General features: G+C 34.0%; 1 protein-coding gene across 1 annotated transcript in view; it reads left to right on the top strand.

Annotated features, from left to right (window-relative positions):
- Lrp1b (LDL receptor related protein 1B) overlaps positions 1 to 16828 on the top strand; it is a 1807788-nt gene that overhangs the window by 1763373 nt on the left and 27587 nt on the right. The window contains exon 86 of the mRNA XM_015479144.2: positions 2441 to 2545. Coding sequence (XP_015334630.1) covers positions 2441 to 2545 — 105 coding nt within the window. The remainder of the gene's footprint in view (positions 1 to 2440; positions 2546 to 16828) is intronic.

The raw sequence follows: 16828 nt of genomic DNA, 5'->3' as shown, positions 1-16828 counted from the left end.
GCCAACAGTGAATAAATAGTGGAGCTTTAAAAATAGAAGTATTATAGCACTTAATTTATCAGAGTCTACATAATATTTGAGCATGAAATTCAAACAGAATACTTTGTGTATTTGAAAGTATGTTAGATGACTAAAGTTTGTTCTTATTTATCTGATACCTTTCATCTTAGCATTAAAATGAAGTTTATATGAATTTTTGTTTCGTAGGTTAAAAACAGATACTAAAACAAAATTCTAGCAAAATGTTCTATTTTACTTAAGTAGGAAAATCCAAGCCACATGTACAGTTGTGATTATAAATAGGCACTTGTGTTTCTAATGCACAGACCATGAATTAGGACAGGTACTCTATCGGTACAATGTTTAAAATACAGCTAATATATTTTTCTTCTGGAAATAGAAGTAAATATTGGAAAGAATCTTGATTATAATCTTGATTAGTCTAAATAATACCTGTTTGATGTCTGTTGTCATGTGAATTTCATTTTGTGTACTGGATAACTTGTAATTAAATTTTGGAAAGTAATATATCACACACTACATGTGTATACATATTTGTGTGTATTATATATGCCTCCAAAAGAAAATTATTTTGAAAACTTACATATACGCTGTAACTTTGAGGCATTATAATGATTTTAATAACTTCTGTTTTACATTAAAACTATCTACAAACTGCTCTCTTTAATTTTGGATTCAAGTGAATTATTTAGAAGGAAAATTAGATATCTTTCAAAACTGTTTAAGTGGAAATTTAAAATCAGTTGTTATTATTATTATTATTATTATTATTATTATTATTGATTATGAGTTTTGGTATATAGTTTAATTTTTGAGTAGAAAACCCTTAATGATCTACTTTTCCTCTTTGACATTGTCTCTTTGATAGAATGAGAAAATACAACTTTTTTCTCTTTTGATTATTAAGGAGGTTGGGCATTCGAGTTGAGGAAAAGCCCCTCAAACCCATTTAATATTTCAGACACCAATACTACTGACAGTGTAATTGATTCACTTTGCATCCATATTAGGATGTTATTGTAAGTTTTGTAAAGTGTGTATTTTCTGTTTTGTCTAAGAAATATTAGACTGCCCTCCTCTTCCCCATGCTGGCTTTCACATCTCACACATAATTAACTTAGCCTGTCCTGTTCATGGTGAAAAGAATTGTGGTTCTTAAACCCAGGTTTGTCAGAAATCACTTCAAATTAAACACCTGCAAATGTTATAAGTAGCTCAATACATTTCTGGAAATCATACAAGTCACATAAGTTTAAATGCATATGGACAGAAAAATGAAGACCAGAATTGCCAACTATTTTTTTAAGGCATCTTATTGATTGTGGGGGATTACCTTATAATGGATGTAGTGCAACAGGCATTCATCATGCAGAGGATCAGAGTGATCAATCAATGATATTATATCCTGTTTTTTTAAGGTAATTTCCAGATTTTATTGTGATGCCATGTTCCACTGGCAATTTAGATTTAGTACAATCACATGTTTAGAATTATCAGTATGATCTCTCCAATTCCATTTGAGCCAAGGGTATATGATTCAGTTACCATTACATGCCATGAAGTAGAGTAGGATCTTTGGTAATTAGGAATGTTGTTGCTCTTTTCTCTATTCCCCAACAATTTTCACTGTCCAAGCCAAAATTTTGCTTAAAAATATGACTTGGCAGAAAGATATTTTTATATTTTTTTCTATTATTGTTAAGCTCATTTTGTAGTGTATTTATTGTTATCCCAAACACATGACTATGAATTAGAATCATTTTGGTAAATGTTTCATTCATTACTTTCCTACAGTATTGCACATTGTTTCTATAACATTACTGTTTATATTTTCAGTAAACTGCTCCATTTATCTGTTAGAATGAAAAGAATTTAGACAGTGACATTAATTACAATGTATATTCCAAGGAAAATGGTAGGGTAAAAGTGAGGATAGAATAGCCTTATATTTTCTTACAAGTTGAGGTATCTAAAATTCCTAACCTTATTGGACCAAATGCTCCAGTTTAGAAGAAAGAAGCTGAAGCATTTGCTCCAAAGTATTTGATCATGTGGATTATAATACACAGATGTCACCATATTCTCACTGTGTGAAAAAGGAAAAAAGATATTGATGATAGTGTCTCCCTGATGTGTGATTAGAGTGTGTTTCCACAGATATAATTAGCTGTATTAAATTTTATAGTAATTGAATGAATTGAAAATATTGAAATTACCAAAAGAAAAATATTATTAATCATTATTTTTATTAAAAAGAAAACTTGGCCTCCAGCAAATCTATCTTCCTGAAAACTTACTTTTAGCCAGCCACCCCATTATTCCCAGATGATGAATATTCTCATCTGCAGAGATTTTGTGTCAGCTTTCAACAATAATAATGCCAGTAACAATGGGATTGTTTTTTTCTTTGTTGCTACAGCTGCACTAATGGAAAGATTGCCTCTAGCTGTCAGTTATGTGATGGCTACTGTTATAATGGTGGCACTTGCCAGCTGGACTCCGAGACAAATGTACCTGTGTGTCAGTGAGTATTTTATAATGTCATGGGTAATTTATGATAGATTTTGTATGTACATGGAATTCCTATTGTATTTTTCTCTTTTCTCAGGGTGATACATTTTAAATGAGTGTTTCATGTACATCTCAAGTATTGTCCCTCATTGACTCATGTGCTACAGAATCTCCTTCATCAATTTGCTAATTATTTTATGAGAAAGAGATCATTCAATTCTTAGCATCATACCATTTCAGACATTCACAGACCTTTGAACTTAGAAATGTCTGGGAAAACTGTTCCAATTTTATTGACCTTATTTGGCTATGTGAAGCCTAGAGACAATCATCTTTTATGAATCCCTTGGTACTTGTGCACATTCTTTTCAAAAGAACTTGAGATATCTTTTCAAATGTATAATGCTATTTGATGTTTGTGTAAAGCTTAGAAAGTATAGCATTATGTAAACCTATGAAGCCCCTGGTTCCTTCCCAATATATCATATCGAGTCTGGGGTTTCTAAATACATAGGAAAGTATTGAGAGTTCTTGATGTCCACAAGAAAATCTGTAATTTAGTATTCTCCCCCTTCAAAGTATCTAATTGTCCAGAATTAACAAATTAAAATAAAATCATCCAGCTTAAGTGGTCACTGTATAGAGCTGTGCTTAATTAACACTTTTTGATCAGAAAGGTGATGCCCACATATGATCTATGTCCACATCCTGTTTCTCACTGTGTCAGGGTAGCATGTGATGAGTGTGTATGTGATACAAGTAAGCATTCCTGGGAACATTGTTGTTCAGATGTTACTATTTTTGTATAAAATAAATTTGACGCATATTTGGCAAAAAAAGAAAAACAAAAAAGAAAAAAACAAGTCAGACGCCTTATTTAGCTGTATTTTACTGAAATTCTACAGATGCTCTGTGGGGTTTAAAAGTCAGCGCTGTGACCAGAAAGAGAACCCTTGTGATCACTACTGTCAGAATGAGGGGATTTGCACTTTAACTGCGTTTAATGAGCCGAGATGCAAGTAGGTTTAACCTTCCACTTCCTGCTGCGCTTCGTGTGACATCATTTCAGGCCACAGTTCATTGGTTTAAATCATGAACATCCACATGCATTTCACAGTGTGTACTTAATCTCGGGGCTCATCTGTGTCAAACACACTTACCCTTTGCTTCGCTCACTGATAAGTATGTGCACCACAGACTGGTAGAGTGTCTAGAAATATATCAGAGAAGTAGAAATGCTAGTGGAACTGTCTAGTAAAAATACATGAGCTAGAATAGTAGTTTTTAATTACAGAAGTACAGAAACAGGTGTTCTAAGACTCTATTACTGTATACTATATTTGGAATGATGATTTTTAATTAGTATATGATTTTTCCATTTCAAGGACTGATGGAATAGTACAATATGATTTCCTAAAATTTTACTGAAAACTGTCTTAGTCAGTAAAACTTCATAACAGAGAAAAGAGATGCATATCAACATATTTCCAAAAATGTGATTAATTCATAGTTTGAATCATTCTGTCTTCATCCCATTTGAGGTGTTTTGAGTATCTATGAAAAATAAGCTCCTGTTTCCTCTGAGAAATTTCAAGGATCACTTCTGGGTTGATCAGTGGAAGTTATTTTTGCTATGTGCATTTGAGCTGTAGAGATGGATCGTATTTGGCATCCTCCTTGACACCCAATATCATAATCAGCAGCTATTGTTGGCTTGCAATAAAGGTTGTATGGTGGTAGCAGCAGTGTAACTAGTAATGAATTTACAGCTCAATTGTATTAACATTTAGGTATTTCATTACCTAAACTTTATTATTTTGTTTATAATGACTTGCCAGAGATTTGAGGCCAAAGCTTGAGCTGCAGGAGTATGGATTTGAAGGTGGTACCTATTGAGATAGAGGAAAGCCCTGGGTATAGCTTCAGGGACCCCCACACCAAAAGGTTTGGCTGGCAACAATTCAAATGAAAAATTATGAGGGATTGAACCAGGAATGCAACTGCAAGGAAGAATAGAGAGAACACTGATTCATGGATATTTCAGAGTTAGTAAATCTGGGGTAGGCCTTGGCCAAAAACTGATCAAGGACTTATTTTATTTTCAGAATGCCTGTAATAACTGCAGTGAATCCCAGTATTTATTTATCCTGCCATGGTGGCACTGTTCTTGGGCAAAATACACAGATTTCAAGTCCCCTTGCCCTTTCCCGTAATTAGGTCTCAGGATGATTTCCTGTCCAGAACCAGAACAACAACAGATTTTTCAAGGTTTAGAAGCCTACAATATTATCAGACACTTTTCATCCTAAACAAATATTATCAGAGTCACAGGATTTAAACATAAATATCATCTTATATTATAACTGGGGTTTAGAGAATACCTTTTACTTTTATGTACTTATGTCTCTACAAATATCTACCTTTGGTGGCTTTATGAAAATTTTGCATGCGTCTTGGTTTCCTCTGCCCTATAATTTAGTGTGTAAGTAAGAATAATGCTTATATTGTATTCCTCTAACAAGTCATAAAAGAAGCATAGAGGAATAATATTCTATTATCATTCATTCATTCATTCATTAAACAAACATTGACATATGATAAATAAGATATTGGGTTAATTCAGAAGGAAAATAACTACTGAACTGGAATAAGTAAATACCTTGTGTTAAGCACTATGTTATATATTTCACATATTTCATGTATAATGTTGAAAATTATATAACAATAATCATTACTTTCTAATATTTATTCCCATTTTAAAGATAACAACATAAGATTAAATACTAGGAAGGTTCAAAAGTCCTTGTCCTGTTTATAGCTGTATGCTGTACTTCTCATTTTATACTAAACTAATTCCAATATGCAATACTTTCAAACAACTTAAAATTCATTTAAGGTAGATAAATGATTTAAAAAAAATAAAATGCCACTCAGCAATTATAATAGAAATATCATAGTGCCATTGAAAAACAATGAAATATAGAGATTAATTAATGATTACATGTGGAAGAGTAAAAGACTTTTTAGGTGAAGTGACATTTTAATAGTTTTTTGGAAAAAAAAAAAACATAGTAGACTTACAAGGGAGAAATGACTGAATATCTTTTTGAAAGAAGGAATAGCACATCCCAGCATCTTGGTAGGCTGAGAGAGGAGGATTGCAAGTTCAAAGCCAGCCTCAGCAAAAGCGAGGTGCTAAGCAACTCAGTGAGGCTCTGTCTCTAAATAAAATACAAAATAGGTCTGGGGACATGGCTCCTTGATCTAATGCCCCTTATTTCAATTCCCAGTACCCCCCCCCCCCAAACAAAAAGGAATAGCACAGAAAGAAGTGAGGGTTATAAAGATAGAAAGCAGGCAGTGTAGCATACTGGGAGGACAAAAGGACAAGAAAATAAGTTAGGACCTGTTTGTGAGATACACTTTACGCCATGATATGAGAGTGGGTTTACAGAAAGAAGGGTAAAAGGTTAAAGTTGAAATCCTAGGAAATGCTAATGTTTTGATATTGTTTAAAGAGGAGTCTGAAAAAGTAAATATGAAGAAAATAGAAATCAGACATTTAGTAAGAAGCAGATTCCTTCAAGTTGAAGAGGAAGACAATATGAAAGATCAGCTCCCACCACAGTTCAAAGAGGACAACCTTTTTTTGTGGGTTACTGCACTTTACAATTAGATGGCCTTTGTGGGAGATGTGTCAAAGGCCTCATACAGGTAGAAACTTCACATTAGTTGGTTAAGTCAAAGTTGAGGAAGAAGAGAAAACTGTACATGCCCTCCTCAGAGTTTCATTATGGAATAAATAAAGGAAAAACAATAGGTAAGGTCGAAGCAAAAAATATCTTTATAACAAGGATCATATTCAAGAGAACTGTACTTTCACTATTTAATAAAGGCCAACAGTCCAGGGCTACGCTGGCTAGAGAGATGTTTCAGACAGATTTCATGCTCATGTCTCTTAAATGTGATATTTCTAGAATCCGGAAAAATTTGTAATATTCTTCTGGATAGTTATAATTCATATGATACTAACACATAATATAAATAAACTTAACATAAAGTGTCTATGATCAGTGCAATACAAAGTAATCCAGATAAGGGAGGATGCATGCCTCAGAATATCTTCCTAGTAGTTGACTCTTCATTCAGGGAGATTTCTGGAAACATAGGTTTCAGCCTCAGGTCTCAGTGATAGTGAGCATGTATCCTTAATGAAAAGTTACTATGTACCATTTCATCTAAAAGCCTTTATAGGAAACAAAAAAAAATGCTTTAAGAAATATAATACAGTGCTTTCTATAGTTTCATTGGTAGTATATTTTCTTTTTTTCATACAGTGAAAAACTATTTGGAATTGTACGGTAGTTATACACATTTGGAAAGTCTATAAAGTATTCAGATCTATGAAGGTGACAGGTTTCTTTTTTTCCCACATAGAAATTTTATAGCTGTATCCTTCAATTTAAGGAATAGATCTTTTCTCTGAAAGCCTTCACTTCTGTCTCTTGATGGCCATTTTCACTTGTGTCTATGTGTGGAAGAGAAAGCAAACTTCAAAGAGAAGCTTAGCAAAAAGGATAAAATCTAGGTTTTTCAAAATATTTATTTTGAGAGGATTTTGGCATCAAGGTACCTATATTGAATAATGTTAAAACTACATTTTTAAAATACTGTTATTTTGATGACATATTAGTAAATAATTTTTACTGTAAGTTACAGAAATTATTAATAGTGTGAAGAATTATTGAACTAAATATGGCAACTTGACTGTGCTTTCCTGATGCTAAGTGTCCTCCCTAGGGTTAAAATTTTTATTACATTGGATTTAATTTTATTTTTTTATATACCATAGACCTACTCTTGTAACATTACTTCCCAGCAGTAGCCCCAGTACCTGTCAGCCACCATAATAAAGAAGTGTTTGTAAGTCCTCTACCTACACTGCCTCTGCTTCCCTCCAGCACACAAACAGCCTGACCTTGGGCACAGAGCCCCACCCAGCTCCATGGAGTCTTTTCTTGGACAGCTTGTTGAAACCCAGTGCCTCTAGTTAGCTTTTCTTGTACCATCGGTCTCAACTCAGGTATCACTTTTGTATGCCACGTGACAAGTGAGCAGTAAATATTGTTGGAATTGTACTTAACTAAAGTTCTTTAAAAGAAAAGAATCAAATTTCTGTAATGGAAAAATATATGTAAGTTTTGGGTTTTATACCTTTATGGACTGAATTGTGTTTCCTACTCCCCAAACTAATTAGTGAAAGCCCTAGCATCCTATTTCTTTGCTACTTTATAACAGGACTCCTCTTTCCTTCAGTTTCCAATAACACTGTGACCAGCCAACTCCTCAGTTTCAGTGGGTCCAGATGCAACCTTCAGTGCTAAAACAGTTGATCTTCAGCCTAAGGTCTACAGACGGGAGTGCAAAAAGCCATGAAGTGCAGCTGCCACTTCCAACTGGATCTGCCACCTCCAGTTTAGGTAGTGATGTACTGTCTTCCAGGAGTACCTCACAATAGAACTGTATTTGTTTGGGAGGGTGGGGACAGGGCCTTTAAAGAGGTGATAGAGTTAATGGGGTCATTAGTTTGGGACCTAATGCAGTCTGACCATTGTCCTTGTAAGGAGAGGAGATTAAAACAAAGACTGACAGATAACAGATATGCTGCAAGCATAGACCAGATGAACACAGTGAACATCATCATGACAGTAGCTGTCTATTAGCCAAGGAGAGGCCTCAGAAGAAATCAAATATATTAGCAACTTGGTCTCAGAGTTCCAACCTGTGGGAAAATATTTGTTCTTTAATCAACCCACTATGCAGTGTTTTGTTATAGCTACTGTATCAAACAAATTCTGGTTTAAGTAGCAAGAAGTAGAATTCTTCTGTGATATACACCTAAAAATGTGGAAATGGCTTTGGAATTGAATAGTAGGTAAATGGGGTAGAGTTTTGAAACACAGGTTTGAAAAGGTCTGAAGCCTGGATTCTTCTAAGTGCAGTGGTGCATGCTTGTAGTCCCAGGTCCTCCAGAAGCTGAGGCATGAGGATCTCTAGTTCAAGGCTAACCTGAGCAACTTATCAAGACAGGTCTCAAAGTACAAAGGACTGAGGATGTAGTTCAGTGCTATAGTGCTTTAGGATTCTTCTCTATTAATGTAAGACAACTGGAAGGAAAAGCCCATATGGCCTTGAAGAAGCTATTTGTAGAAATATAGAATTTCAAGGTGCTTCTGGTGAGGTGTCAGACGGAACTGAATTATGTGTCACTGGAAACTGAAGAAAAGGCAATCCTTGTTGTAAGGGACAAAATACTAGCCTGAACTGTGATCTAATGCTTTGTGGAAATTAGAACTTGAAAATAATTAGCTTGATATTTAGCTGATATTTCTCAGCAAACGGATGAAGGGATGCCCTGATTTTCTTTTTCTGCTTACAGTAAATTGCGAGAGAAGGGAGAAAAGTTGAGAGAACTGTTAGGCAAAAATAAAACAGAATTTGAAAATTGGGAAAATTCTCAAGACATCCATTTTGAAAAAAGAGGAGAGACAGTGGGTAGGGAGAAAAAAAAAACATATTTTGGAGAGGATAACAAACATGAAGCTAAACAATAATTTACTGTGAAGAGAATATGGGTATGACTCCTGGATCCAAATACTCATCTCACAGCATAAACGCTGCCAGCTTAGACTGAATGGAACAGAGATAGGAAGGTTGCTTTACTTCTGGGAGAACATAGAATGGACCCAAAAGTCTATTCAGCTGCAAATGTATATTATCATTCATAAAAAGAAAAATATAATTGTAAAAGTGGTTCAGAGGTCTACAAGGCTGTTGCCACCAAAGTGGCAATAAAGCCAGCCAACTCTTCAATTTTGGTGGGTGTGGCTAAAGCCTCCAGGGCCAAGAGGGTAGAGCTTTAGCCAAGGGCTGCTATCCAGGCCTCCAAAATGAAGCTGCTACCTCCAGTTGAGGGGATGATGGCCATCATTCAAGAGACCCAGACAATAGCGAAGCCATTCTTCTGGGCCCATAGAACAGAGCATGGAGCTGAAGATGATTATCCTCAAACCTTACAACACAGTGAATTTGCCCTGCCAAGTTGTACAATTACTTGAGACCTAACATTCTTCCTTCTTTCCAATCCCTCCCTTTTAGAATGGGTTATGAAATTCAGGGTAGGTTATGATTGGGTAAATATATTTTGCATGTAAGAAGGACATGGATTTTTTACTGTCCAGAGAGTAAATATTATGGACTCAACAATGTACCAGATAGGTTCGTATGTTGAAACTCTAAACGCCTCAGAATGTAACCACATTTAGAGATGGAACTTTAAAGAGGAGTTGAAGTAAAATGATTGCTTAAGATTGGACATACCCAATTGGACAAGTGTCCTTCAAAGAAGAGATTAGGGCATAGACACACAGAGGAAGGATCATGGGAGGGCACAGGAAGACTGCCATTTACAAGCCAAGAGAGCAACAGCAGAAGATACCAAACATATCTCAGATTTATAGCTACCAAAACATGGAAAAAATAAATTTCTGTTTTTAAAAAAAGTCTCTCTGTGGCACTTTGTTATGGCTGACCTAGTAAGGAAATATAGTCACCATATGCATTTTGGCTCAAGAATCCCTTCGTAGTCACTCTATTAAGAACATAATTAATATTTTTGTTGGATTTCCCACATGCCCATCATGCCCTCTTGGTTATATACCCTCAGAATTATAGTATTCATCCTGCTGAAATCTAGAGAGATATTCAAATGTGCTAATAACTCCCACTGGGCACTAATCACCAGACCTTGGGTGCTCATGAAGAGGTCACACAGGACAATGAGAAAATCAGGGCCTCTTGCTCACAGAAATCTACCTCCTTTTCTCTGGATTTCTTAATGCAGATTTAAGTTCTTATTCTGCTCCTAACTGTAATCTATATTGACAGCCCTATTGGGATCCATTTATTGGTTAGTGTCTTCACTCTTAAAGGTGAGACAGATAGTGATGAAGCTTGTTGATTCTGCAAGATACAGTGAATGGAAAGAATGTAGCTTTTGGAGCTAGAATTAATTGGGTTTATGTATTCATTTCTCTAGTTAATTTTGCTGTGGTCTATTAGACTTTCTAAGTCTTAGTTTCCTCTTCTTCAAGACAATGTACATGTAAAAACTTATAGACGAAAGAAATTCTGTGTGGAGGCAAATGAGACTGATAATGGTCATTTAGTGCCACTAATAAGTCCTTTATTTGTGCTTGAATTTGACCAGTATAATAATTACAGGCTTATGACAAGCTTTTATTTTGAAACCTTGGTGATGTCACTATGTGACATGTATTTTATGTTAGGTAATTTGTTCAAGTATCCTTGGATATATCAAACTTTAAACTTCTATTTTTTGAAAGCAGCTGTTGAGTGAGATTTAATAACATTGTAGTAAAGAGTAGCAAAGATTTAAAAATCCATATTTGTTTTTGTACATGCTTCATTTTTTTGTAATATTAATTCTTTTGCAAAATCACTTAAAGTTCTCTGTGACCTAAAGACAACTAAGTCAACACTTTCTCCATTTGGACAGACAGAGAATACTCTAAATTATTCATTTTCAGACTAAAATAAAAGAACTTCTCAAAGTGAATGTTAAGTACATTTTTTAACTTTATTAGACCATAGATATTTTAGAGGTAACATATCTATAATTCTGTTATTTTAAAATAAGTTTGTCAATATTAGCCCCTATTATAGTATTTCTTATTCAGTTTCTTTTTACAAATATTCTTTTGTAGAGTTTTATATAATTAAAGGAGGTTATATTATACATAATCTTTTATTTATTTACCTTGCATTCTGAACAATATTCTTTATGTTAGATGTATGTAATTGTCAAATAAGATAGCTTTTTTTTAAATAGAGAGAGAGAGAAAGAGAATTTTTTTAAATATTTATTTTGTAGTTTTCGGTGGACACAACATCTTTATTTTATTTTTATGTGGTTGTGAGGATCAAATCCAGTGCCCCGCGCATGCCAGGCGAGCGCATTAACACTTGAGACGCATCCCCAGCCCCTAAATAGGATAGTTTTATTCTGAATAGTTATCCAATACTCTATTTATTAGGACCACTGGGCAAAATTATATTATTCAATAATTAGAATGTTTGTTTATTTTTTTACTATTTTTTTCTGAGGATGAAAACTTGTATACGTAGCATCTTTGGTATAGTCTTATTTGCTACACCTCACACTTACAATTGGAAATATGGGGTCCAAAGTCCTAGACTTTATGACTCAAACTAGCTATTTCATTGGACAACTTATATTATTCATTGTCACATTTTCTTTGTGTGAAAAGTAGTGGTTTTGGACTAATTGTTCACTAATACACTGCAAAATTTTGAGTGACATTGAATTTAATGTGAGTCCTATTGGGATTTTGTCTAGAAACTGTCTTAAAATTGGGTCAGACTAACAGCCAGCATAAATTCTTCCAGAATTTCTCTGAAACACATAGAAGACACTGAAAAGACAGAAATTCCAACTAGCAGCAAAAATAAATTATAACAGAAAACCAACTGTTAACACACTATGGCACAACTGAGGGAGTTATCATAAAATTCTTGGCCATAAACAAATATTTCCATTAAATATTTCTGAATGGCTTTATGACTTATTTACCTCATACTTCAAAACAATATGCTAGACTGTTTCTAGGTATACAAATATCCTACCTATGCCTAATATCAGGAGAGAGAAAAGGCCTGTCCCTTGATTTATTAGATAATACCTTTTATTTTTTGTTACTGGGATTTAACCCAGGGGTGCCTTATCACTACACTACATTTACAACCCTTTATTTTATTTAAATTAAATTAAATTTTTTTTGAGACAGGATCTCACTAAGTTGCTAAAGTTGGCCTCCAACTAGCAATGCTCCTGCCTCAATATTAGCCCCTATTATATCAGCCTCTTGAGTCTCTGGGATTAGAGGCATGCACCACCTCACTTAGTTATATTATTGCCTTTGAATATGAAAAAAACACTGCCAATATTCCTTTTATTATATTCATTCATCAACAAATACCTATATACATGATTAGGAATAAGTATCACATCTAATTTTGGGGTAAAAATATATAAATGCATAAGCATAATACAGTTTTATGAAAAGCACACAAATACACATGTTACTATATAAAACATAAATATAGCTGTTTATATGTCTTTGTATAATACATACATACACAGAGTAAAATCTTAAAGTACATCAAAATGGCAACAATGGTACATGTTAGTGGGATTTGGGTAATGCTGATTTTATAAATATAATTTTATGTCTAATTTGTATTATTTCAAAAACAGGAAAAAATTAGTTTTTAAAATAATTTGAATGGTTTAAAAAAGCTAAACCCAAATGTCTTAAACTCAAATGTTACATTGCTTTAGAAATCATATCAATTTAGGCACTTACTGTTTTTTAAATGACATTATGGCTAGACTCCAGAATACTTCTTATAATATATGTCATTGCTTCTTGCCCATAGCAACAACAATTCTCCATGTGGTCAAAACAAGACAGCACTGTTAGTTTTTATGTTTTACTTGCTCATTTCAAACAAAAGCCAAAAATAACTTGTGAACATTTCCCCTACATCTTCCTTTTTTTCTTATATTTTCTTGCAATGGTTAGATTTATTTATATGGGCATTTGTTGTTTATCATTTTAAATGTGCATTTCCACAAAATTGTCCTTTTCATATTATCTTCTGTGTATATGTTTGTGTGTTTTTACATCTCTCGTACTGCTCTATGGCATTCTGTATTTTATGGTAGGAGTTGACCTCTCCTCAGCATGTGGCCTTTGTAGGTGAAACATATTTCTATGAAATTGGCCTGGGAATGCTGCCTATTCTGCTCCATGGCCTTTTAAAATCCACATGTCTATGTCTATACAGTAGATTTTAAATTCCTTCAAGTAGAAGGTAGAATCTGACTTATCTATTTCATTCCAACCACAAGAATGCTTTCTGCATGTATTATGTGCTTAATTAATGTTGCTCTACAATTAAGGTCTGGGTGTTTCTATTGTACTATGTTATAGGGTGGCCTATGTTATAATAATCGTTCCATCTTTGTTAACAGCACCTCTTACTTGGATAATAAATTTTCGCAGGATGAAGAGCCAGACAGAAGTAGACAAATGATTTATTTTACCATGACTTTTGATCTACTTTATCATCTTCATGATATCTTCTGAAACTATAGCAGGGTATTTCCTGAATGTCCTAGAATGTACATCAAATTCTCTAAATGAAGACTTTGATAGATAGTACATGATGTTATTAAGAAAACTAAATTTGATTAATTCTGTCCTATCTTCTCCTTGCCTTTTGTTTCTCATCCATTGTTTTTACTTTGGAATTCTCCCTGTTCCTGGGGAGTAAGAGGAAGGTTTTCGAGGATAGCTCCTACCCTTGAGGGCTTCTGTCTATTTTGAGGAAAAAGATGAGTTAAGAGGAAATATGGCAGGTGCTTTGGGGATCTGTGTATTACAACTGGTACTTGTGGAGGAGTATTGGGCAATGGTTTAACCATGAAATAATTCCCAGGAACATGACATACTTAGCTAGGAGCTTGAAATTCATTCTATAAGCAGTAGAGGAAAACTGGTGACACCTGAAATATGACATACCACAACATCATGTTTTAGAAAGGTCTTTCTGACACAATGATCTGTTATTTTATAACAGATTTTATTTTATATACTTTATAATGAATTCCCATTTGTAATATAAAAGATGACAAAGAATTTTCAAAAAGGAATGGCTCCGGCACAAAACAAAAAGAGTATACAAGACTTACTGCCTCAGGATGATAGTTTTTGTTCACATTTTGTCCTCTGTACCTCTTTTTCTAATATTAATATGGAATTGTTAATACTTTTGTTTCCCTGTTACATATATAAATCATGTAGAATATTTTCTTCAACATAGTAAATTGATTTTTAATAAATAAAATCTTGAGGTCATTGCAATAGACCAGTCATGAAATGATCAGAACCTGGTATAATTTGAAATTTTAGAAATCTGAAGATGCAAAATAAATTGAGACTTTTAAAAAAGTTATTATTAGTGAAAACAAGCTATTGTTTTCCATTTAAAAGAAGCAGAACTGGGCCCAGTAGTGCATACCTGTTTGAGGCCAGCCTGGACAAATTAGCATGACTCTCTCTCACAATAAAAATTAAAAAGAGCTGGGATTTAGTGCAGTGGTAGAGCACCTGTGGTTCCATCTCCTGTACCAAAGGGGGGGGGGACATTAGTAGTGCAAAGACAGTGACAGAAATACTGACTAGAAGGGAAACTGCAATTAATAAAGCCTGATCAGATTATATTGAGAGAACAGAGAAAGAATGGGCCTGGTGTCACCATCAGTGACTCTAAACATGCACAGAAACTAGCTTTATAAACAGTTTCAAAGTAGATTTTTTAAATGCAGAAGGACAGTGGATAGGCAAGTATGGAAGAAACAGTCATTGAAAGATTGATCTGAAATGGGCACTTTGTCATTTTATTTGGATTTGTGACTGTCTCAATCTAATTATTTTACTAAAAACTCAGCATGTTATCTAAGTCCCTATGGTGAAAATAGAGAAGGAAATGAACAGGTAGCAGAGAAACCATTGGTAAGCCTTTAGAAGGAAGATAATGAGTTCTGCTCTTGTCACAAATTTTAAAACGTAGAAATGATTTCTCTATATTGGGATGACTAATTAAGGTCTTGATTTCTCAAAATCTGGGTCTTGCAGAAAGGAGACTTCAGGATATACTTTCACTGGTCCTGCTGTCAGGCTGATAACACTCTTACACACAGACCAGCGACCTTGTGGCCCCATACAGCACAGTTGAGAAGAGTCTTAGGAGATTGTCATGAGTGATTTCAAACAGATAGCAAGTTTTCAGCAGGGGACAATTGAGAAATTCAACTTTAGCAGCCTGTGGTGTCCACATTTCAAGAGTCAGGTCATTGCATGTTCCTTATTTGCTTTCTGCCCCTTGGCATATTTTCAAAGCACAAAATATAAAATGTGCATGTCTTTTGGAGCAGTGAGGGCCAAGAAAAAAATGTCATATTGGTATCTATCCTTCACTATCCCAGGTAACAGGTTGTAGCTTGTTCTAGTTTTTGCCTTGCTATCATGTCATGGGGAAAATAGGAGCAGAGATACTATATTTATCTGTTTAAGTTTAAACTCCAGTTTGTGCTTTGAGAGGACAACTATCACAACTAATTATTACACATACTATAGATAACAATAATGTGCTGTATATTGCAAAAACCTAAAAGAAAGGACTTTGAAAGTTTTCCCCATCAAGAAATGATCAGTTTGAGATTTCTGTTGAACCTGATGCAATAACTACATAAAATATGCATGTATTAGACGATACTGCTCATAACCCACTTGAATCAAAGTGTGAAATATGATATATCAAGAATTATGTAATGTTTTGAACAGCCAACAATAAAAAATTATAAAAAAAATGCATGTATTAAAATAACACATTATGTCATTAAAATGTATGACTTACGATTTTATGTCTCTGTCAAAAGTAAATTTTAAAAACTATATACTGGTAGCAGTTAGATGCAATTTTGATGTAGTTATTTTAATTTCCAATGATTTGGAAATTAAATCTTGGCCTTTCATATAGTCAGCAGATCAATAGATAAAGAAACTAAACAGAGTAAAACTATACTAGTCAAGACACAGTACAACTATAAACAATCAATACAATAACCAAAGAAACCAAGCATAATACAATAATATATTATTTTCCTTGTGTAACTGTTACTTCTGTAACCACTCTCTTTTCTTTTAGAGTGTTTTCTGTAGATTTCACTGTTTTCTCACACAATAAGAAATTTCAGATGTTTATAACAGTGTTTATTTCTTGCTTATATTTTATGTTTGAACAGGTCAATAAAATTGGGTCAATCAAACTTTAACCTCACACTTGATCCAACTTTACTTTGTATAGTTCTCATAAAAAATTAAATTTATATGTTTAACCAGCCATATTAATTTAAGAATTCCTTATACACATCTGTAATCCCAATGGCTCTGGCTGAGGCAGGAGGGTGGAGAGTTCAGAGCCAGCCTCAGTAACTTAGCAAGGTCCTATATAACTCAGTGAGACCCTGTCTCTAAATAAATATAAAACAAGTGCTAGGGATGTGGCTTGTGATTAAGTGACCCTGGATTCACTCACCAGTACCAAAAAAAAAAAAAAAAAAAAAAAA

The sequence above is a fragment of the Marmota marmota genome, unplaced genomic scaffold (genome assembly GCF_001458135.2).
Source record: "Marmota marmota marmota unplaced genomic scaffold, marMar, whole genome shotgun sequence".
Lineage (NCBI taxonomy): Eukaryota > Metazoa > Chordata > Mammalia > Rodentia > Sciuridae > Marmota > Marmota marmota.
This window is presented reverse-complemented; position numbering and strand designations above follow the sequence as displayed.